This window comes from Amblyomma maculatum, chromosome 4 (assembly GCF_055883805.1).
Source record: "Amblyomma maculatum isolate TAMU_Amacu chromosome 4, ASM5588380v1, whole genome shotgun sequence".
Classification (NCBI taxonomy): domain Eukaryota; kingdom Metazoa; phylum Arthropoda; class Arachnida; order Ixodida; family Ixodidae; genus Amblyomma; species Amblyomma maculatum.
Genome location: NC_139347.1, coordinates 63,249,671 through 63,274,205, shown reverse-complemented (window position 1 = coordinate 63,274,205; position 24,535 = coordinate 63,249,671). Strand labels below are relative to the sequence as shown.

Below are 24,535 nucleotides of genomic sequence, written 5' to 3'. Positions count from 1 at the left end.
CATATTTGTAAAATCTTGTCGCGAACAGCTCGAGACGACGCACAAGCAAACAAGAACGTACAGTCCGCGCGGTATCCGCCCCGCCGCACAGCGCGCATACGCGGGCGCCCGGACGGCTGACACACCAGTTGCTGGTGGCGCCCTCTGCGCTGCGGCGCCTCCGTCATCGCAAAAGCGGCCCCTCGCTCCCATGCATTTCGCGGCGCGGTCGACACACTGCCCAATCTTCTAGAGCACTATAACAGGGTGGTAGTAGTTGCATCTCTACTAGTAACATTGACACTATTCTAGGTACCCTTTAAGCGAAAAAATAAAAATAGGAAAGTTTAAACAACCAATGGGACGTACAGTTTCGCTTTCACACTCATGGCGGTGGTGTAGAGCGCGAATGATGCAGACATGGCGGAAGTAGCAGACAGCATGATCAGTGCGATGCGTGCGCGCGTACCAGAAGCTCGAAAACATGCGCGGTTGCAAGCGGCAGTTTATCTCGTACCTATCAGCGTCACTGCACTCATGATCCAGCCCTGGAGGAATTTCAAACTGCTCGTCGAAAGGCCAAACAACCACAACGCCGCTGCGAATTTAGGTAACTATATATACGTCGAGCCAGCGGCTCCAACTAGAAACTTGCACCGATCGTGGACAGCACGAGTCAGCCGGCTTTTATCTTTAGAACTCAACTTGTGCGCGTAGCTAATCGCTCCCTTGAAAAGCAGTGCCTAAGACAGGATCTGTTCCGGTGAGTGCATGTCTGAAACAATTGTAGACGCGTGCACGAACGTCTCACAATACAGAAAAAAAAAAAAAAAAAAAAAAAATCACGATATTAACCAGTTCTCATTCTAGACCTTAAACTAAAGCACAGTGGTTTCAACTGGCACGAATGGGTTTTATTTTGGCGCTAACTGGAACAAACTTAATTGGCGCCATTGACGTTCCCTCTCTCGATTGGTTGGTTTAAATGACGGCCATGGTAAGAAAAGTATCTGTTATGTTGGATAAAATGGGAGGGTGGTTCTCAAAGCACGGCCGCACAATATTCTTGAAGTACTTTGGTCAGGAGCAGAGATCCGATTCACTCCACGACAGGTTTCAGAAAACAGAATTAACATGCGCATATATATATATATATATATATATATATATATATATATATATATATATATATATATAGTCTAAAAGTGTGTGCGTTTTGATCGAGTTTGACTAGGCTGTTAACTTTCCAGTAAAAGAAAAAGTTACCCATGCTTTGTTTGGTGCTTATTTTTTGTGCCGTTGCATGCTTTTTATTTATGACCTATCATACCAATTATATTTCATTTATGCCATTTAATACCGATGACCGAGTATTCCGAGGAGTCAATATTATTTAAATATTATTGATCCCTTATATTGGATACGGCTGGAAAAAGACAGTATTCACGCACAATTAATTTCCCTAGGCATGTTTAAATAGATTAAGCTCAATTTGGATTATTCTGTTCTAATTTAGTCTTTTTCCATTCTGTACAGGCAGCTTTCACAGACATCAGTCAAACTTGTTTTAACAGGAGATAACAGGCCTTGCCTTCAGTATATATGCTTGGGCATCGTGGAAAGCTGATTTCCTATCATTGGCACTTGGGTGCATGCCATCTAGCTCTTACTCATAGGAAGTTTGAACAGCACTATCTTGAGATAACTAGATAAGACGTTTACATCAACCACAGTCCAGTACACTGAGCGGTCTCACACCAGACTGGTCGGTCATACCTGTCTCCACTGCTCTTGTGCATGAGGAGGATCCCTTCCAAGGATTGGAATTCACACTTTAGAAAGCAGGCCAGTAACGACTTCTTGATATCTCATTTATTATCTGGTTGCATTTGCTAGCTTCACGGCACCCACATTCATTTCTTTCACTGTTGCGCAGTGTGTATGGCATTTCTAAACAAATATTAGATTTGAGGCTCTATGCTGATGTGAAAAGACCCCGAACTATCTTCATGTGTTCATCTGTGTGTGACACAAGTGTTCAGTAAGGTGTTGGTATCATATTAAGATGTATATGTGCACATGTTCATATATCTCACATTAAAGAATGGGAAAGTGGCAATCCAACAGCAAGTCCCAAGTTTGGCCAAAGCTGAAGCAATAGGCTACAGAAGAAGGGAAATAACTTCTATTTGTACCCGTCAAAAACGACAGGGAAGAAGGCTCTAGCCTAAACCCCATTCATTCCCTTAACCGTAGGCCGGAATCCCTTGGGACTTGGCAGCTGTCAGGGCGAGACCGATGACCTTGCGTTGCTCTTCTGCTTCATGGTTGAGTAATAGGCTATAGAAACTTTTTTATGCATAGTGTGGCACACAAACAGGCCATGTGCATATTTAGATCCAGGGGCACTACATAATGGTGGCTGAAAAACTGTGAAATATTAGTTAAAGTTTCACTAAAATTAGCTTTTTGCAAGCCATGGCAAGAGGTTCTCCCTAGCTGTCGGCTCACCTACAGCTTGTGCTGGTATGCAAGATTTCTATTTAGTACAAAAAAATTATTTTTATGAGGTCTAGTATATTTTGCAAACTCGCCTAAGCCGCAATATTTGAATATTTGTAAGTACTTGCAAAGTAGGTGTGATACGCCCCTTAATGCTGCTCTTGCCCAAATTATTTGTGGAATCAATAATTTATGAGACCTATGTAATTCGCAAAAAAAAACCAAAAATTACGTCCCTGCAAGAACTGAGCTGTGTTACAGTACTATATGCAGCAAAACACTAATTGTGGCTGCTCAGAGTAATGAATGTTTTTTTTTTTCTTTTTTTTTTTAAGGTTTCGTTTGCTTTCAGCTAATGTGTTCATTATTTTACCACTTCTTTTTTCCTCCAGTCCTGCCTTCTATTCCTGGTGTATAAGCTCCATAAATATGTAGGTTTGTGTCAGGAATGCTCTTCCAGATCAAAAGTGCGTCAGTTTTATGACCAAAGTTATATAGATGTGAAACCAAAGTAACTATCACTCAGAGAGCAACTTTTATGAATGAACGAAGTTGTTATAGTGCATGGCTGTTCTGTCAAGCCAAACTGCCAAGCCAGATGAAAATATGCCTGTGACGAAACATATTATACAACACAAAAAATTAGAGGGACATTTAAATTTCGTTGTTAAGGGTATGATGCAATTGTGTTTCACATATGTGATTTTTTTCACATTTTTATTTCAAATAGACTGATACTTAGCATCAGCAAATATTGGCTTTCCATTCTCAGCAGTTTGACACTTCTGAATGCATTTTTCATTCATTTAATTATTTCAATTAATTGATCAATTACTCTAAATTTTTTAATTAGATCATCAAGCATTGGCTTTTCATTCTGAGCATTTGGCACTTTTTAACCACTCTCTTTCTGATTTTTTTATTTTGTCCATTATTTCAAATTGATCAGTTACATTCTTAATTTTCTTAATTAGAATGATCAAACATTGGCTTCTCATTCTGGGCATTTTGACACCTCTGAACACCCCCCCCCCCCCCTTTCCATTTTTCTCCTTTCTTCAATTCATCAATTACTAAATTATTTACAACGATTTCATTAACTCGTGATGCCTATCACACGCGATTGGTGTATAGCAATCAATCATCAATCACTAGAACCATGAATTACTATGATACGATTTTTTTTACACAGCCCTCGATTATTTCTGACACGCAGTGCCGACTACTACCACTACTGCGCTGATGGCTTTTTGACCAAACCAGCTGTATAAGCTATCGCTTAAAAAATCCCCTACGAGCCACATAATGAGGCAGTAATGTAGGCTGCAGTAGCACAGATTTTGCTGCCATAATTCCTCATTGCGGAGAAGTGTAAATATGAATTTAGCGTCTGATATTAAGACTGTGAATGCATTTTATCCTCTCTGTTTAAACTAGGAATGATATCACTGCAGTGATGGCATTTTACAGTCAGTGATTCCTAACTGGCCAAAGGATGGCAAGGTTTGCAGAAGAAACAGGGAAGTGTTTTCAACCGGTTTTGGGTCCCATTTTACTAATAAGTACAGAAGCACTAGAAAAAAGTTGTTACAAAGCTAAAGCATGAAACACATACCTCTTCAGCCTCAACCAAGACTTTAACATTATTCTAACATTTATTTTACGAAAATGGAGGAGACTGACAGAGCTGGCTTTGCTCATAAAAGTGAAAAGTCCCTCAGAAATGCCATGTGTATTTCCAGTGTAAATATGTATTTGTTGTAAGCATAACATATTTCAAGTCTTCCTAAGCAGCTGATAAGTTAGACATGCTAAAGAAAGCAGTGCAAAATGTGACACGTACACACAATCACTATTATCAGTGCCCCGTGTGCCACAGTTTTTCCCTCATCTTATTTTTGGCACTGTTTTCATTCGGCATGTTTAATCACCCACTCCCCATAGCTAAGTATGTTGATGTTGACTATTTAACTAATCGCAGCTAAAATTTTAGTTTCTCTCTTGTACAAGACCTACTTAGTCTAGCTCATCTAGGATACCCTACACATTAGTGCACACAACATATGCCTTGCTTACAGACTTGCATATGTTTTCACACTACTTCCCAAGTCTGTATGCTAGTACTTTTGGCCATATTCATACTGTGGTTTTATCAGTTCGTTCTGTCACTTCATTTATGTACATATATATGTTGCACCGCTGTTATTTTAGGCACTCTTCCAGGTTAATGCAAATCTGAATTTAAATGCATAGAAAAAAAAAGATAAAACTGCCAGTGCATGGGAAACATTACTTAGTGGTGGCAGCAAGTATCGAAACAAGTGTAAAGTGAAGCATTCTCCAAAAACTAAAAATGCTATGGAGTTAAGTCATTACAAATAATGATGGGGAGCTGTGTTGTAAACAAAATAGACAAACGGTGCATTCTTTGCACTGCGGGCCCTGCTGACACACCCCTTACAATCTTGGTTTCTAGAAGCGTTAGCTCAAGGCTCACACTCTGGAGCTCCTTTCAGCCAAACTGTGTACATATACGTACAGCTAGCTCCCCAGCTTTCCGCCCACTGTTTGGCCGCTGATATTTCTGGTGGGACAGTGATAACGCACAAGTGGTGAGTTCAGCCGGCCTGATAGGAAAGTGCACAGAATCGCATTTGCTGGCAGCCTTCAAATGTCGCATGGATTGAAGCAGAGTGAGTTGCTCGGCCATTGCATTATAAGAGTAGCCTCCTTTGTTTGCCCGAGATGAAATGAAACCGAAAGGTGCTTGGGTTATTAGCGGACTGCCAGAGCAGCGATGAGAGTACAAAAGGTGCAAAATCTTAGGTGGCCTGCCTTATCTGCTTCTCTTTACTTTGTTTATTTTATGGCTTGGCTTCGACAGAGAACGTTTAGATCATATTGTGTTTAGGTGTATGTCGTAATACACAAGTTATAGATGGGACATGCACTTGCACCCCATAATTTTTAAGCGGCGATGCCAGCATGCCAGTGCAGCAAGAAATTACAATGTTCACTGAACATGAACTGGAGGTTAGCGATTGCGCTCTATGTCTTACTTAAATATATCACCTATTACTGATTTTAACACTGCCACAAATGTGTACTTATTGTTTTAACTTCATAACTGTTTGTTTATGTATCCATATTAAAAAGCTTGTCTGTATTCATAATAACAATACACATATCTGGTATCAACTGCTCACCTTCTGTTGCATTGAAGTGTTTTGTTGCGATATAAAGCCTCTAGCTGTATTATGCAAATATTTTTTTCTAATATTTTCTTTTTAAGCTGTGTTTGCTATTTCTCTTCTCTTTCCTTTTTCCTCTTCATGACTTTTTAAACATATCTCCCTTATTTTCTGTGGTCTTAAAAAGTCATTCTCGAACCAAAGAAATAAAAAAAATGTATGGTCATTAAGCTGCTGTCTTCAGTACACTGCTTTTAAATACAAATATGTATCTTGAATGTAATAATTAGTGCATGAAAAGATTGTGAAACAGTGACAGTAGGTATGCTAACAGTAATAGATGCCCTTTGTACACAGTCATGAAAAAATAAATATTCCGTAGGAATCCATCATTTTTTTTTCATAGTTCTTGCAGTTGAATAAATGCAGGTTAAATGATAATTAACTTTAATAGTATGTGGTGTAGCATAATATCCCAAAACACCTCTATAATAGCCGTGGACAAATTGACAAGAACCTTAGATGAGAAGAGAAAGGGATATAGATGCAGTTGAAAAATATGACTTGGTCAACTTGCACCATATGAAATAGATCCTAAAGGACCATCTCCCAAGCTAATGTTTGCCACGAAGGTTCCCATCTTCTCTCAACACATTGCTAGCATATAGGTGGGACAGGTATAAACATGGGTTCAGTAAAAAGCATGCAAGAGTCCCATAGCTTGGCCAATAATGCAACATCATGCTGCATCCTTCTTATACGACCTTATTCAACTACGCAATATGAATATAGTTTCCACTGGTACAATTACGCTAGCCCTTGTTGGCATGATGAATGACGAGGAATAAAAGAAACAAAAGAAAAAGAGTTCTTCAGAAGATTCGCATGCAAACAGGGCAATGAATAAATATTGCTCAATATACACGTTTTATTTATTTCTGGCCATTAATCTTGTTTACTTATAGTAATTACTGAAAGTGAATGTATCTGGGGCAGTCATTAACAAGAGTGCTGCAGGAAATTATGTGTATACGGTATTCATGCAACGTGAAATGCGGAGCGAAAAATTCTCCGACTATAGCCACTCCAGGTGCGGCTGCGGCATGTGACAAGGTGTCCAAAATTTGAGCTCTAGGGTAGAAGGCATGTAACATCAGTGATGGACAGCTAGAGTGGGGCACCGCTACTCTCCCGAACATGTCGCTTTTGTCATAAATAATTCCTTGTGTGCTGCTATTCTGCACAGTATTATCTAATCTTGTTTTTCCAGCAATTCATTTTTTTATTCTCATTTTATTTTGCGCTGAAGGCAGAGTCTTTTTTTTCTCTCTTGCTGCACAAGACGCAAACTGTTATCCAACGTCAGGCAGATATTGCACGGCACGCGGTTAGGCTGCGAAATGTCATAAGATGATGCATGTGCTAAGCGCATGCATGCCTCCATCAGTTCCATGAGTGCAGGTGCGCTGCAATGTAATTTGTTAACAAAATGTTTACGAAATAATTCACAGACAGGAAGTATGTACTGACAAGGTCACATACCTGAACTTCTGAAAGCAGAGGTATAAATCTTAGCGTACTGTCAAAACTGAGAAGCCTGCAGATACATTGCAAGTTTTTACGTTTCTCTTTCTTATGCATATATTTGTACATACTGCCGTGCATGCCACAAAAGGGCGGATGGAAGGATATGAGAGAGGCCTTTATCTTGCACTGGGCGTAGCTAGGCTGCTGGTGATGACTATGCAAATAGTATATATATGTATATGCTCTTTTGTCCTTTTTTATTTACACAATGAGCAAAGGATTGTTCATCAGAATTTCTGATCAGAGCTTTGAGGATATGATCATACAAAGCTATTCTGATTCTATTTTGCACAGCCTTCCCAACCGCTACATTACAACATATTCAACACATCCAAATGTCAAAATAAAATTAGGAGAGGCTTAACCCGGTTACACCAATGGCAGCACATTGAGAAGTACAGGTTTGGCTCACGGTTTAGGTCAAGGCCAAAGGTTAAATCAAAGGTCAAGGTCAGGTCATGGTCAGTCATAAGCTAAGCTGCTTTGAACTACCTCCTGACTAATCATTGTCAGGCCTTGTCGTCTGCCAACTACTGCCTGCTATATGCATGCTCTTGATTTTTTGAGGCTGCAAGCTTCAAATAGGCATTGCTATGGTCTTAGTGGTTGCTATGGCAACCACAGATGACTGATGCCAGGGTACAGGTTGTTACGGCAGCAGCTAATAATAAATTCGCATTAATGATATCACGAAATAGCTTGTCATTTTGGAGTGACGACACAGACAATTCCGTTGCTTGGCTTGGCTTGGCATCCTAAGAGTGTACTTCCCAGCACACTGAAATACACAGCTGGAAACCAAAAAAAAAAAAAAAATTGGGCTGCAACTAGGCTACCTACTGCAGGTTAGCCTGTGCCTCTACAAGTGAATTAACTCAACAGACCGATACCGTGTGGTTCAGCTTCCATGTGTTGTTGCACTTATGCCCTATGAAGGCTGCACTTGGCTAGCAAACACAGAAAAACTGAGTGCATGTCTAATCCAATTATCACTCGATCATTCTACCCATGCTCTTACAAAACACAATTGGTAAATGTTACGTTCGCCAACTTTGTGGGCGTGGCACGAACCTCAAAAAGTAGACCTTATAGTTAGCCCTAAAATGTTCACCATTGAAAGCAAAAATACTGAAATTTATCTTTAAACAGTCGGTACACTTCGAAATATTATTTAATGAAACTATATAAGTATCATCTAGATGCATATTCTAAGTGCCATGCAAAATTTCAGTTGCTTCACTTGATCACAAACAGAAATAATGGCAGAAATGTCTGACCATCTCCCCTTAACTTTGATAAAGAAATTACATCTCTCCTTAAGTGCGGGCCCATATTTGCTGATAACCTAGACACATAAAAGAAAAAAAAAATGTATTCTTAAAAGATAGTGCTCTGAGAGGTCATCTTAACATTGCTCTTCATCTGGTGAGCACCTCAAGCCATTGGGATCCTGGACTAAGGAAAACCGCCTACGCAATTTTATGAATGAATCTTAACCTCCTTGGGCATAATGTTTGAACAGCCACATGCTTGGACTCTGCACATAATGAAAAGCCAGCTCGGTGGGCTAGAATGTTTGGCAGTGTCGGCAATATATGTGCAGGTTGCAGCCTCACGAAAGCACCAGTAATGTAGCACGGAGGCCCTTGAAATATGGAGTAATTCTAGTGCCTATTTAGAGCAGAAACAAACATGCATTAGAAAATAGTAACTCATCATCTTCAAGCCCTGCCGCAGTAGTGCAGTAGTTAGAGTGCTTGCCAGCTGTGCCAAAGAATGCGGGATCGAATCCTGGCTGTGGCGGCCACTTTTTGATGGAGGCGAGAAGCAAGGCACCCACCCATGTGCTGTGCGATCTCAGTGCACATTAACTAAAGAACCCCAGATGGTCAAAATTTCCAGATCCCTTCACCACTGCGCTCTTGATAACCTGAGTCACTTTGGGACGAACCCCATAAACCTAAACCTAATCATCTCCAAGTATGCTGCATTATGTTCTTGCCGGCAGTTGCACCTTTTGGAATGTGGTTCGCATTTCATTTGCTTTCATGAGATAATAGTACACTGAAGGGATGAAATTTGTTTTACATGCACTGTTCAGTAAACGTTTAGCACACATCTATGCAACTTTGAGTAGGAATCAGTGTGCTTCCTGCTAGCTGCAATCGCGACATTGGTCAAAACAAAGAGGCCTGTATCTTTCCCAGTCTAGAAATTTATGTTGAAATATCTGAAGTGATAAAAAAAAAGAGAAAAGATCAAAGCTGTTGCCTCTGGCTTTTTTATTAAAGTCCACTGAACATTCTAATATAAAGGCCTGTCACCTATCCTGTCAAGGTGGTTCGGTGGATGTGGTGTTTGTTCAGCTCCGGTTGCCAGCTGCAATAGCTGCATTTACCGCAATGTAGATGGAATGCAAAAATACTCATAAGCTACACTTTCAATCCGCATAAAAGAACAGTGATGCGGTTGAAATTACTCCACAGCCCTCCACTATGGCTTGCCTTATAACTGTTCTCTGGGCTCTGGAGTGTAGTAACTCATTAATCACTAATTAAACCTTTTTTAGATATAACTGGTTTTAGTATGAGCAAAACATTTTATACCAACTGGTTTAGGAACGCCCATGTTTAATTTTTGAAATTAATTCTTTTTGGAACAAAAGACTGCAAAAGACTGAATGTAGTGCAAGACAGGTGCCTGTCCCGTTTTTTTGTGTGTTCTTGTACTTACTTTCTTGCGCTGTTGTATTCCATTTATAATGGTTATTCACCAACTAGCCCAAATTAAAGTGCTATCGTTTTTGGTGGAAAACAGAATCTAACAGGAAAGCAGCATTAATAGTAAGCTGGTTAAATAAATTCTAATAGTTACTGCAATGGGGGCTTGTGGCTAGCCACTAGTTATAGCTATATCAGTTTATAAAATTTCGAAAATGCTATTGCCTTTGCCATAGTCACTCTACAAATTTTGGAAATTTTTAGCGGGACTTGCAAGTGTGTGCACAGCAACATCTATAAAGTCATGTCGCTTCACTGCACATGTGCCACGTGATCTTCTCTGCGCTGCCCAAACTTCAGGACTGCAGTATGAGTGCAGAGACAATCACTTGACATATGTGGGATGGAGTGACATGATTTCATGAATGTTCCTGTGCACACGCCTGCAAACTCCATCAGAAATGTCCAAAATTTGTTGAGCTGAAGGTAATAGTGTTTTCGAAATTTTAGAAACTGATATGGTAATTAATAATGATTAGCTTACGACCCTTCAATTGCAACTGAAAGCTATCTTTATTAGTTACGAGCTTAACTATTAGAATTTAGTTGACCAGCTATTAGTTAACATGGTTCTCCTATTTTCTGATGTCTGCCAACACAGATAACATCACCATCATCAGTCGAATTATACCCATTGCAGGGCAAAGTTCTCACCCATATTACTCCAACTAACCCAGTCCTGTGCTAGCTGCATCCACTTGACCCCTGCGAACTTCTTAATCTGATCTGCCCACCTAATTTTCTGCTGCCCCCTGCTACGCTTTCCTTTCCTTGGAATCTGATTTGTTACTCTTTGCTACCATAGGTTATCCCCTTTACGCACTACATGATACCCATTTCTTCTTTTTGATTTCCACTAGAATGTCAACTCGAGTTATTTCTCTGACCCACTCTGCACGCTTCCTATCTCTTAACGTTACACCTACCATTTTGCGTTCATAGCTCTCTGCGCTGTCCTCAACTCAAGTAGTACCCTTTTCGTTAGCCTCGTCCATAGGTGAGCACTGGTAAGATGCAACTGTTGTATACTTTCCTCTTGAGCAATACCGGTAAGCTGCTAGTCATAATCTGCAAATACTTGCCAAATGCGCTCCATCCTAATCTTATTATTTTCGTCATTTCCCTTTCATGGTCCGGATCTGCGGTTACTGCCTGTCCTAAGTATACATATTCGCCTACCACTTCCAGTGTTTCACTACCTGTTGTACACTGCTGTTCCTTCCCTAGGCTGTTGAACATTACCTTAGTCTTCTGCATATTGATTTTCAAGCCCACTTTTCTGCTTTTCCTGTCTAGGTCATCAATCACTCTTTGCAGTTCATCCCCTAAGTTACTTTGCAAGGCAATGTCATCAGCGAATCGCAGATTACTGAGGTATTCTCCATCTACTCTTATCCCCAACTGCTCCCATTCTAAGTCCCTGAATACTTCCTCTATAAGCAAGCTGTGAATAGTACTGGAGAAATCGTGCCTCCTTGAAAGACCATTCTTTATGTGAATTTTGTCACTTTCTTTATGCAGAACTATGGTTGCTGTGCAGTACCTATAGGTATCTTTCAGTACTTACATATATATGGCTCGTCTATACCCCGATTTCGTGATTCCCGCATGACTACTGAGGTTTTTACCGAGTAAAATGCTTTTTCGTAATCAATGAATACTATGTATAGGTTTTGGTTATATTCCGAGCATTTTTCTGTCCCTTGGTTGATAGTATGGATATGATTGACAGTACGTTATCCTTTCCGAAAACCGGCTTGGTCCTTTATTTGATTGAAGTCTAAGGTTGCCCCGATTCTATTAGCAATTACCTTAGTAACGATAGCATTGCACTGAAAAAGTAATTTTTTTATTTCAAAAAGTCTGAATTTGCAAATTAGTGGAGGGCTTCTCCAAAACAGCCAGCAGAGTGATTGGGAACCATAAGATTTTGTCTCAAGTCTTCTTCACTATGAGAAACATGAATATTTCACTTTGTTATGTGACTCTTAACTTCAGGGCCAAAATGGCAAGAAGTGCCAACAATTGATGTTACTGCTTGTTTTATACAGTAATAAATTTTTCAGTACTTAGTGCACTTTGTCATAAAACCGTGCCTTAACTAAATTCAACTGTAACTAGGAGAAACTTTGCAACAGCACAGAATATTCTTGGTAGCGTTATGCTGGTGTGTGCGTAAGTGTTTTTGTCTTTCATTTTTTCAGTAACTTCTTGAACTGCCAATGGTTCTCTCTTGGACATGGATGGAGCGACGGGAGACACTGTTCAGAAAATTCAAGAGACCCAGAATGTTGAGGGTACTTCCACGCCATCAGGCACTGCTGAAGGAAACGAAAAGCAACTGACTACTACGTCCGGCAACTTGGGTAACCACCAGAGCACACCCGAAGGGACTACTATGCAGGAACCAGATGCCACAGATATTTCACCTCCAGAGTTTCATAGTGAAAGCAGGTTAAAGCCGGAGTTGACCTCTTTTCAACAGCAAGTTCAGGTTGACAGTAATGGAAGTGGCCAGGAAGATGCTTATACTGCAGTTGAAGGCAACAGACCAGTAAGTGAACCAAACACGAACCGGCAAAGTTCATCACAGACAGCAGACCAACATGAACCGCAGGATGCTTCACCATTGCAAGAGCGTGCACAAGCACAAGACATAGATGCCACACCTCCTTCAAGAGGTCAGCACCCTACAAATGAAATCGAAGTGGTAATTGAAGTGGAAGGCCACCCAGTCCCTCAGAGCGAGCCAACTGTACTAGAGCGCAGTGCATCAGATACCGAACTCTGCAACTCTTCAAATGCAGTGAAGGGTATTGATCTCGATGCTGTTTTTTCAAAATCTATGGAGTGCGTTTCGGTGCCTGCCAGACAAAGTTCTGGAGATAATGATTTTTCAAAACGGCCTCATCATCATCGTGGACCTATGATGCGGTCACGGACGCTGTCAGTCGTGTCTCTGTTGTCCACGCATGGAGCAGCAAAGTTTCGTCTATCAAAAAGCCAGAAGCTGACTCTATTCTGTCTTTGTTTAGTCAACTTTACAAGCTACATCAGCTATTCTGTAATTGCACCATTCTACCCACAAGAGGCAAGTTGCATTTTTCTCTTGCATCTTTTTTACTCCAGCTACAAGGCAGCTCACATACGTAACACACTGGAAGTCTTCCAGTTGGGTATACATTTCTTGTTGTGCCTGTTACATTATTTCTTTTTTCCTTTAAAGAAGCAGGATGGTACACTGCAATTTCAGCATCTTGTATTTTATTTGGGTGCTTAGCTGTCGGAGCCTCTCTTCTAATGCCTTCAGTTCCTGTTCGTGCCAAATTGACTAACATAACTTAAAGAGCATGGCGAATGCATGAATATGTGAAGAAGTGATACTCGCTGCTACTTCGCAATGGACAGATTTTCTTTGTATTCCCTCCTCCCAAATGAGCAAGAATATTCAAATTTAAGTTAACTTGCTGAAGAATATGAGAGATTTTTGTTGGAGGCGGAAATGTTAGTCTTGCTTCACTGGGAGAACTTAATCTTGAATTATTGGAAATTAACTTCTTTAACTCTTTCACTGATCGAATTTTTCACTGTGCTGCACACTCCCTGCTAGTTTTTTTTTTTTTTTTTCACGTTAATTTTGTGGCAATATTATGCTAATAAGGCACTTTGAAGCTGCAAGCAAATGTAAACATTTTTATTCAGTATCATTATATAGAACTAAGTTTTACCAATCACAGAGAAATTGACAACTAATTAACAAAATAATTATTTGCTAATTAGGATGTCCTTAGCGCTAAATTTTTTTTAGTGTGATATTCTTCAAAACAAAGCACCACACATTGCGGCTCCTGGTAGCTAGAACACAGATAGCTAGATTCCCTTCGCAGCTGTTTTTGTCCGTCAAAGTGCGGACGCACGTGGCGCACTGCCTTGCCATGGCTGCTGTGCAAAAATGAAAACGAAGTGATGTGAATGTAGATACATGCGCTGCTGCCGTTGCTTAAAATTTACTCTACAAGTTACATATATCAACTTATGTGGCCTCTCCATTTATGGTAACACATGATTGCATCATTTATTTTATGTCAACAGTTTTGGGAGTGGCAGGAAGAAAGCCAAAACGAATATACTTGTGATTGGCAAGGGGGATGCATATGTGGCAGCATGAGTTACCTCGGGCTTGGCAGTGAAAGGATTAAGATGCACTAAAAATTTCTGGAAAATTACTCAAACACCATTATTTTGTTCGTTGGGTTCCATAAATGAATTGCCTTAGTTGCAGACAATATAGGTAAAAATTAAACTCACAGAAATTAAAATACAAATGTACTTTTTCGCCAGACTCAAACTCATCACTTTGCGGTGGTTAATAAAAATACTCTAATCCATGAATACAACCAAAGTAATCGTTATTATTGATTTGGACACAAAGTAAATAATATTTTGATTGAACTGCTACTTCTTAGTGGCTTGGAGAATGTATCAACATAACAATAAGCCCGAAACAAGTGGACCATGTTCACACAATCACTCTGCGTATTACACCGCCAAAGGCAAAGTGGCAAATGCCCAAAAGATTGCCTGAAACACACTACGTGTGTTGAGTTACTTCTTCCTACCCTCCGTGGTGAGTTGAAAAAAAAGGCAGGAGTCGAGATGTTTTATCCGATTCGAGTAGAAAAATCAGCCACATAGGGCAGTCATTCAAAGTTTACTAAATTAATTGCTCAGAACTGGTAGCCTTGAATCCTGCGATTAAAACACAAATTCAGAATTCGCTTCAGTGCACCAATGAACGAATGATCTCTCTTCTACCAGTGTCGGGCGGCATCGGCAAAGCCTCTAGGTGTTGTCCCTTCGTATGACACTTTTATTTGATATAAACAGTGAGCACTGCCGTTAATGCTTACTGGAAAGCAGTAATATAGTTACAAAGAGAAGCTGAATATTTTTCTCGCATCTTTGCAGCTGAAGACCGAAAAAATTTACTCCCATATTCAGGGTCTACTTCTAAGAAAATACCTTAATGTTAAATAAACTTATAACTAGGCTTTCTTTATATTCTTAAGCAAAGTGCATGAAATTTTAATGAGGATGATGTGCCAGCTGCCATATAATATGCTTACTAATACTAATGTGGGAAGTGCTGTCAAAAATTTGCCACAAAACAAAAAAAGAATGAACCCACTGGAATCAAGCTGAATGCTCCATAGACATATATTGCACCTGTCACACATAAAACAGAAAAAGTAAAAATCGCTCTTTAATACATAGTGTGCAGCTCTTGAACAAGGGAAGGGAAGAAGGCTTGAGCGTGCTGACCAGTGTTACAAGAGGACTTCAGTACATCTTTTCTGGTCCTCTTGTTACTAAGGTCCTGCACATCGTTGCGAGAAAAAGGAGAAAAAAAAAATGGAGCCTGGATCTCTTTGATGAGCCTTTTTCTCCACCCATTAGCTCTGAGATTAGCAGTTGCTTACACAGCCTCATTCACAATACTACTCAGTCATTACTGAAAACATCTGCTGGGAACCTTGCTGTGCCTGTCTGACTGCTGTTCCTGAATTGAGAAATGGTGGTGATGGTGTAACTGCAAGTGTGAGAAGGAATGAGAAAGGAGGATAGAGCACTTGGGAATGGATATGTCCCTGGTGTAGGAGGACAACTGAGGCTGACAGGTGCAAAGGAATATAAGAAAGAGCAACAGTGGGTATTGCAAAAGTGCCTCACAGGAATGGCATCAAGGACAATTAAATTAGTTTGAATTCATTGAAATAAGGTCTCGTATACAGCAGTACTCTTTTCAGCTAAAAAACTTCATCACCTCTAGGCCCAAGATCTCATGGTTCAATTTAAATGCACTAGAATACTTATTGTCAGCTCAAACAAAAGTATAATTGTGGGAGAAGATTTTAATATTTTGGTGAACAGCTCCTTACTGTTTGCTGGCTACAGCTAAAGTCGTTCATCTCTGAATGACAAGTCTTATTCATAAGGTCCTTGTGTCTTCTTTAAAAATGCATTTATATGCCTAAGAATAGTGCTGTGCAAACTTGCAGTGTATCGGAAATGCTAAAAAAAAAAAATTTTTTTGCTTGCAGGCAGCATACAAGGGAATGCGTGAAGCTGTGTCTGGATTTGTTTTCAGTGTTTATGCTTTGACAATGATGGTGTTTGCACCCATCTTTGGAAAGCTGGTGAGTTGTCAGAAAAGTTTCGATTAATACCACCAGTAATGCCTAGCTGGATTTGCCAAATTTGTGTTGACATGTTGGGCTTTGAATTTCAGACCCTTATTTACTTTTAGTGGTTTACTTATTTCTTTAGCACAGATCGCTCCCTGTTTTACATGCTTTATTTCTTTTACCTTTGTGAATTGCTGGATAACGATATAATAGATCTACCACTTGATCTTTCACAGTGAAGTAGTCTGGAACTAACTTAGGCAGTCCTGCTAGTGGAAGGCATTGTTTGTATTACCACCTTGTTCAATAAGACAGAGCACTATACTTCCAGGTTCCCATTCTAGGAGCAAAGCTAATATTCTTCACTGGCATCTTGTGTGCCGGAGGAGCGAATATTTTGTTTGGGTAAGCATTTTCCTTTTCTTTTGACACTCGAAAGACTGAATGTGCAGCAAAGTTTGAAAGTTATTGGACATGCCCGACACACAATTTGACAAAGAGCAAACAATGTTTGGTCCTAGTTATGTTGTCAACATTCCCCTCCTTTTTTTTCTGCCAGCCAAAGCAAAACATACTTCAATTTTCATAAGATAAAGTTGGTGCCGCACTTTGTGTCAGAGGTACTATAAGCACAAAAATTAGAGGGACAAAGAATTAAGCGTCAAATGTTATCACAAAAGAAGACATTTCAAAGTGAATCATAAGTGCAAAGTTCTTTCTAATTCACTTTGTACTTGCAACACTTTATTGAAGTTGGCCTTCCTGTAGCTGTACACTTTGGCTTGAGCATGCTGGCTTGAAGTGGGCATTTTAGTTTGCATTGCATTGTTCTTATGCAGTCTGCTCGACATGTCCGAAGACACCATGGTCTTCACTGCGATGTCATTTCTCGTGAGGATTCTAGAAGCAATCGGAGCTGCAGGCTTTTCTACGGCATCATACTCAATAGTCCTTCACGTGTACCCAGAACACATCAGTACAGTCTTCGTAAGTGCAGAATACTGTTAGTAGTTTGCCTACTCAAGCCCCTTCAATGTGCCATAGTGTAGCTTTCCTGTGCATGCCCATTTTTCTCAGAAACAATTTTCTATTTTTGGTGCTAACAGAAAGATTTATAGTATACCGTGACACTCTACCGCGCGTGGGTGGGGTGCACAAGCTGATTGGTTCCGACGCAGCAGGTCTATGTGCCGACATCCACTATGTGGCGCCATCTATCGGCAGCAAGGGGATCTGGGCATGCATAATGGAATGTGTGGTGGCAGATCACGGTAGCGGATCACAGTAAACTAAAACTCTCTAATAGCAGGTCCAGTTATTAGCAATTACAGGATTCCAGGTAAAAATGTTTACAGGGTGGTGACGTCCTACGCTTTTTTATACCTGTTTGTCAACCATAATGAATCTATCATTTTAGGGCATCATTGAGACATCTGTTGGAGTTGGAATGAGTATTGGCCCTGCATTGGGTGGTGCTCTGTACAGCGTAAGTGATCTTCAGTTCTCTACATCAAGGCAATCTTGTATCCGTGGCATCAAAGTATGGTGCCTGAAAATTAATGATCCAATAAATACCCATAAAAATTCACTGAAAAATGTTATGATTATGTCAGACAAGCATGTAACTTTACATACGACTAGCTGAGCTCAAACATTGATGCATTTTCTGTGGAAGTCCAGGAGTTGCTTATTATAATACTCGAATTTCCTTTCATTTCTCTTTTAGGTTGGTGGATTTGGACTTCCATTTTACATACTTGGCTCATGTGTCTTGTTAACTTTTCCAGTGTGCTGGTTCATCATGAGAGATATTCAAGGTATAAAACGAAACCACTTATACAACCACTCGAGCTATTGTGCATCATGTTTGCAACTGCAGAAATTTGATAGTTTCCTTTCTTCCTTTAGTAATTTTAGTCTTCAATATTTTGAGCAAGAACACCTTTTATTATTGTCAAAGCATTATATGTCCTAATATCTCAAAAGCCAACAACAACATCCCTAGCACAAAAATCATGCCTCTGTCAGATGGCATTTGGCTGGTAACATGGATTGCAGGGCTTTCCTCACAGTGTTAGTACATCAAGCAACTCACATATATGGCCTGAGTTACAGTTTTGGTTTCAATTCTGCCTTTCACTGATTTACTAGTTTTCAACCTCCCAACTATGCATAAATGTGTTCCTTTATACCACTGAAGGCCTTTGCGAATGTAAATTCGCCACTAATCAACAACCCACGTGATGTCCATTGCCAAAATAAGCGCATTGCAGAAGCGGACAGAAACCAGTCCCCAGTAGAATTCGTGGAATTGCTGACAGGTGGTGCAGCCACTGCCATTCACACTGTGTATTGCACTAAAGTTAAAATTATTTACACTAACACTCTATTGGTTAGTATTGTAGCATAATCTTGATGAAACAATTATGCAAATAATTCCGTAATATATTATTCCGTATATTCCGTAATATATTCCGTAGTATATTATTCCAAATCATGACCCGTGCAACCTCTAGGGGCACTATATTCTGCAGCGCAGTCAGCTGGTGCATATCAGCTCTATGGCGTTGTATGCATAGCCACAAAGAGCTGCCTGCGAGAATAGCAATGGGCAGAGGGCGTGTTGCAAAATATTTCATTACAATAGCCATTACAAGTGAGAATGCAATGTTAGATCGTTTACGAGGACTGCCCAGGCACTGTATGTGCATGTTGCTTTTTTTATTTTCCGCTTGTACTTTTTGTTCGTCTTCAATTGTTACTGTGAGCACATTACTCATACCACAGCAAGAGCTTAAACACACTCAAAGAAGTTTTTTTACACCAACATTCATGTATTAAACATTAATCGGTGGATATGCTTCTTTATTTCTCACTTGCATCAACAGTGCAAGCAAAAGAAACAAGGACGGAGTCATATTTCACTCTCCTCCGAATACCACAAGTGATCATTGTCTCAATAATTCTGGTCATTGGGTCTCAATCACAGGGTTTCGTTGAGCCAACTTTGGAGCCCCATATGAGACAGGTAAAGTCAGCAGTACTCAAAGACGTGTTTATGGCAATGGTGTATGCTTTAAGCACGTGAGCAAATTCACGTGATTCTTGCTAGTCATTCCTATTTTAGCTTTGGCTTGTCATTTGTTATGCTTTGCCAGATAAATGAAACCCATTTATTAAAAACGATAAAGGGTACGTGGGTTATTTGTTGCTAACAATATTTTTTGTTTCCCTTTCTTTTTTTCAGGAGTTTGGTGTGGATACAAGCATAGTTGGCAGCTTCTTCTTAGTAATGTCTGCCATATTTTCATTATGTTCTCCACTTGTCGGCCTAATATGTATGAAAACAGTAAGTTGTACTTTAAAACCTGTTTCTTTAGAATGTAGCCCCACATTTTATTCCACCTGCTGTACCGCAGTGCCAGGAAAGGTGTTTCCGTTCTTTCCTTTTTTTTTCTTTTTTTTTTTTTTTTTTACTTACTACCTTGTGAGCTATTGCAAGGTTCCTACAGGCCAGGTGCTCCCATTCTGACAACAGAGACATAGCGGCATAAAAATATACATGCTTCTCACAAAAGTTTTCAGAGCACAGAGATCATGAAAATCGAATTTTATAGCTGCCTAGAGGCACAGCCAGGCATGTGTGCAAGTTGTTTCAAGAAGAACTACGCACATTTTCTACTTTGTGGCCCCATGGTTAAACTGGCATGCAACTAAGGTCTTTCAGATTTCTGTGCTTTGAAAACTTCTGCGAGAACTTTCAGATTTGTTTAAATTCACATGCACAGTCATCACAGCACAAAGAAGAAAAAAAAAACTAGAAATATAATATTTGCCATTTATGCAATTTATAACTGCCTTTTCGGTCACTGTACTGTGTAGCACTGTTATCGCGCAGAAATATATTGAAGGTGTTGAATGGTCATTCTGTATGCAGTATGAGAACACACTGTTCAAAGTATGTGGTTGGGAATCTTAGCAAATCAGGTTATATTTTGCACTTTGTCTAGTAAAGTTTACATGAAGTTTTGTGTTCTGAAATTTAGGAAAAATGTATAAGAACATTTTAAACCAATAGTTTTTTCTTTCTACCTGTTATGCTTTAGATTCTTCTTCACATCACGAGAGATATGTACAAAAAAAAAAAAAAAAAGAGGTACACTTGAGCTCCACCTTTGAGTGTATGACAGGACTGCGTTATGGCTCCCTTCTGCAGCACCTCTAGCAGATCCTCAATCATGTACATCATATTCATCCACTCTGCTACTCGCTTCATCACTAATCTCTAAATTTGTGCCTCTACTATCTCACACATACTGATTAGTGTACAGTTATAACCTATCACATTATGTGGAAGGCCACCCGGCATATCCAAGGGTCCTGGGTTCGATTCCAAACTCACCCTGCCATTTCAAAGGTGCTCCCCGAGTTGGCAGCTCGTACCAGCTCGGCCAAGTTATATGGTCTTGTGACATCACATAACTCACCGACCAATCAGTGCATCAGCCAATACCACCTGCCAGAGGCAAGCTCATGATTTTTCATGAGCTCATGATCTCACGAAGCTGACAATGCCAAACTTCCTTTATTGCTGTCACACTAAAAAGTATACCTTCCATGGCGACATCGGCCAACCCTTCCCGTACGTAGAAAGTGTTGTGGTTTCATAAGCGAACACTGCAGATGACGTCATCATGAGACTCCCCCACCAGCTACTGATGGCTGACACATGGTGCAAAGAAGCCTGAATACTTTCGAGGCTTTCATTGGCAGTTGCATCACCACTTGAAATGCCAGCAATTCCCACACTTTGCCTCCAGAGCTCACACATTCGACCCCTTCAAGCTCACGAAATTCTAAAACTTCATCAGTTGCTCTTCAAATCCACCCTCTCTATGTGCAAGGCTACGAAAATTCGGCCGTGATGATCGATTTTAACGTGATGATCGATGAATAATGCTGCAGGAGCTGTCAGACTTTGCGTGACTCTACAAGAGCAGCGGGGCTATGCTAAAGCTGTATTTGGGGCTTGTTATTCTGTCCGCAAGTACTTTATGCCCAAAGAAAGATGTGAGCTAAAATGCTTCTACACGTGCAGGAGCAACGCATCCCAATAATGATTATCGGCTTAATCATCATGGCGGCAGCCCAGATGATGATGGGGCCAGCACCATTCTTGGGTATTCCAAGGTGAGTAGCGTTGCGATTGTGAACATGGAACTGAACATACACATTTTCCTCAAGAGTGAGCTTGTCAGTGTTTTGTTTTTTTTCTCACACTTGCAACATGGCACGCTGCCTTGCGCCCGACCCAGTGTCACAAAGAAGGCATTTAAAACAAGGTTGTTTCAATGAACTAATTATGTATCTGAATAGCAGTTGTCAGTCTTCGAGAGTTGCTTTCACAAACTTCCTTATGTGCACGTTTCCTGCTTCTCGTGATCAAAGTTTCTTTAATTTACAACTAACTAAATGAATATAAAAATTAAGGCCGACATTGATTTCAGGGTAGTAATTTCAAATTTATATCGCCACTCAAAGAATGTTTTAAATAGACTAGAATTATTTTCATTAAACAGCCCCCCCCCCCCCCCCCCCTCCTCCTCCTCTCAATGAGCTTAGACATAAACAGTGTTCTGGGTGAGGAGAATATGGTAACACTTGGCGTTTGAGCATCAAGAGCATTGACAGAAATCGCAGCAACTTCTTCTGTACTGCCACAAGTCATGCAATTTCTGATAATTACATGGTAGTCATTAAGTGATAAAATCCAGCAGAGATTGCTTTGAAAGAAGAAAAGCAGAATTAGAAGGAGGGCGTCTATTTTCCTGTACATCTACCCACCACATAGTATGCTGCCTATGTCTTCAACATTGCTATTCTGCATGCACTTTTATTTCAGTAACCTTTGGGCCACCCTGGCCACGGTGGCTGTTCTGGGGGCCTCCTTTGCCTTTGCCTATGTGCCCACAATGGAGAGCATGATTCGAGCTGCCACGTGAGTACTGCCTCCAGATTGGCAGGAACCACTTCAAGTCCGTGGCTTTTTTTTTTTTTTTTTCCTTGCCTGTGAAGCTTCATTTTGTGTATGGCCAAAGAAGCAGTCTAAACATGAGACAATCATGTTTTGCCCAAAGAAAATGATCAACACACACACACACACACACAGGCACGCACACACACATACACACACACACACACGCATATATATATATATATATATATATATATATATATATATATATATATATATATATATATATATATATATAAATAAAATGTTTAGAGCATTGTGTACACTTTCTGTGCATCGTTATTTCTTTGTGGAGCCACAAGTTGTAATTTGGCTTGCATGCCAAGTGAACATAATGGGCAGTAGTGTTTGCCCATTAAAGTCAGCATAAACTATGTGCCCCTAAGTTGCAAAGACTACACAGTGCCATGTCTTGCTATTATTTATTATAACCTTGAGTTCAGATCAGATGTTTTCAGAGCCCAGCTTAACTTTTTGCTGTCTTTGTTTTCTTTTTTTGCAGTTCTGGTGGCATGGAGGAGGACATTGGCACATATGCACTTGTGTCTGGCTGGTGGAATTCCATGTACTCCTTGGGGTATGTTAGGTAGCCACTTTAGGCTTAGGTAGCCATCCCTGCATACTTGTGCTCGCACAAGAATATTCTCCCTTAAGTGTTTAAATGCATAAGACCAAAGCATATAGTTTCCGCAGCTCATTCCTAAATCTTGTATACATCAACTCCTACTTTTCTTTACTACCAGGTACCAGTTCGTGCCCACGAGCTAAAACTTTTTACAGTAAGCATGAGCAGCTTAACGATTGTGCATTTGGAGCATCGCAACTCTTAACAAGTTTCCGAGCTTGCCTTGCAGCATTTTCCAAGGAGTTGTCCACTATTGCACAAGTGGTGCACACAATGATCAAAATTCACATAAATTTTATGCATAAACTGAGACGAGTGAAGTGGTTCTGTGAAATGACTGTTCATCCTTTCTCGTACACAATATGAATGCTTGTTTTGTTCGCAGTTATACCTTTCGCACAATGTCTTCCAAATAGCATTTCCAAACAGAGAGAAGTGCTACCTGCTCACATTCCTGTGGCGTACTTCATTGCAGCGAAGTCATCGGTCCATCGGTGGGAGGCGTCCTGCTGGATGTGATTGGGTTTCCATGGGCCAGCACAGTTGTAGCAGGAGGGTCTCTGTTAACGGTATAGTTATAAACAATCTACTTCATTACACCCAGTGGTCTATCGGCAACAAATGAAATGCAAGACCTGAAACGAGATTGACAAATGAAAAGAGCTGGAAAAGGCTAAATACTAAAGCAGGTTGGCTTCATTTTCAAGGGGCAAACAGTGCCCTTTAGAAGAGTTAATAGAATGCTAATAAAACTCGCATTTCTTCTCCAAGAACTAATATTTTTGTTTTGTGCTACCACTCCAGTTCTGTAGTTCGCATTTCATTTCTTGCTGACAGCGCGAGTGATAAAGGCAAGAGCACCTAATTGCCCCAGAGAAAGAACTAACCGGTGCAAGAATGACAGTTTGTATACATCATCACGTTCCTCCAGCACTGTATAGAGAAGCCTGCTCTCAACTTGTGTAGAGCACAGAGCAGTTAAGTTAGTGTACAGTGCAGAACAAATCCTTGCAGCCTTGAACATCTGTCACGCACTTGGTATCGTAACAAGTTGAAACAGAAATTTTGCACCTTGGCAATAAGTAGGCAGTGCTATCTTAAATTTTTAAAGTACTTGTATACAACACTTTTACCACTATGTAATATTTACTCACAACGCAACCTATGCAAGGTAGTCGTATTTTTTCCTATCGTACTGGAGAGTTGGTTTGGACGATGGACAAAATAAAGCTGTGATAAGAATTTTTTTATGTGCTTCCAGGCCTTCATAGCAACCCTCTACTGGTGCTGTGCATCGCGAACTGAACCAGAGTCCTTCTGGCACAAGGGTCCACCCTCTTCATGCAGCAGTGTCGAGGAAAGCGACAGCGTTGTCTCTGAACCACTTGGCGAGACAACGGCACTTCTTGGGAAAAAGAAGAAGGATGTGCATTATAGCTCTCTCTAGCTTGTCTTTATGCCACAGGGCATGTTTCAGAAAAGGAGCATATCATTTGAAAGCAACAATTTTGTGGTCCTTGCTGTAGGAGGAGGTAGCTGGTCTTGGCCCTAGACAAGGGCGTGAAAAAAAAAAAAAAAAAAAGGAAATGATTTGAAACAATGTTTTAAGAAGACTCATTAAATCAATAGCTGAATTGCAGAATATTGCAGAA

At 40.3% G+C, this 24,535-nt stretch overlaps 1 protein-coding gene across 1 annotated transcript; it reads left to right on the top strand.

Annotated features, from left to right (window-relative positions):
• The first annotated feature begins 333 nt into the window (after positions 1–333).
• Positions 334–24,535, top strand: LOC146191249 (MFS-type transporter SLC18B1-like). The gene is made up of 14 exons (XM_084601737.1): positions 334–589; positions 12,244–13,134; positions 16,145–16,236; positions 16,556–16,629; positions 17,064–17,211; positions 17,642–17,710; positions 17,951–18,041; positions 19,113–19,252; positions 19,472–19,573; positions 21,323–21,414; positions 22,127–22,222; positions 22,761–22,835; positions 23,359–23,452; positions 24,145–24,535. Exons 2-14 carry the CDS (start codon positions 12,279–12,281, stop codon positions 24,328–24,330), a joined length of 2,115 nt encoding a protein of 704 aa, XP_084457863.1. The 5' UTR covers positions 334–589; positions 12,244–12,278; the 3' UTR covers positions 24,331–24,535.

Bases quoted from the DNA above. Each gene is read 5' to 3' on its own strand.
- LOC146191249 (XM_084601737.1), top strand. From the start codon at position 12,279: ATGGATGGAGCGACGGGAGACACTGTTCAGAAAATTCAAGAGACCCAG. The intron at 13,135-16,144 runs GTTGCATTTTTC...GCTTGCAGGCAG, and splicing joins ATTCTACCCACAAGAGGCAA to CATACAAGGGAATGCGTGAA. The intron at 22,223-22,760 runs GTGAGTACTGCC...CTTTTTTTGCAG, and splicing joins AGCATGATTCGAGCTGCCAC to TTCTGGTGGCATGGAGGAGG.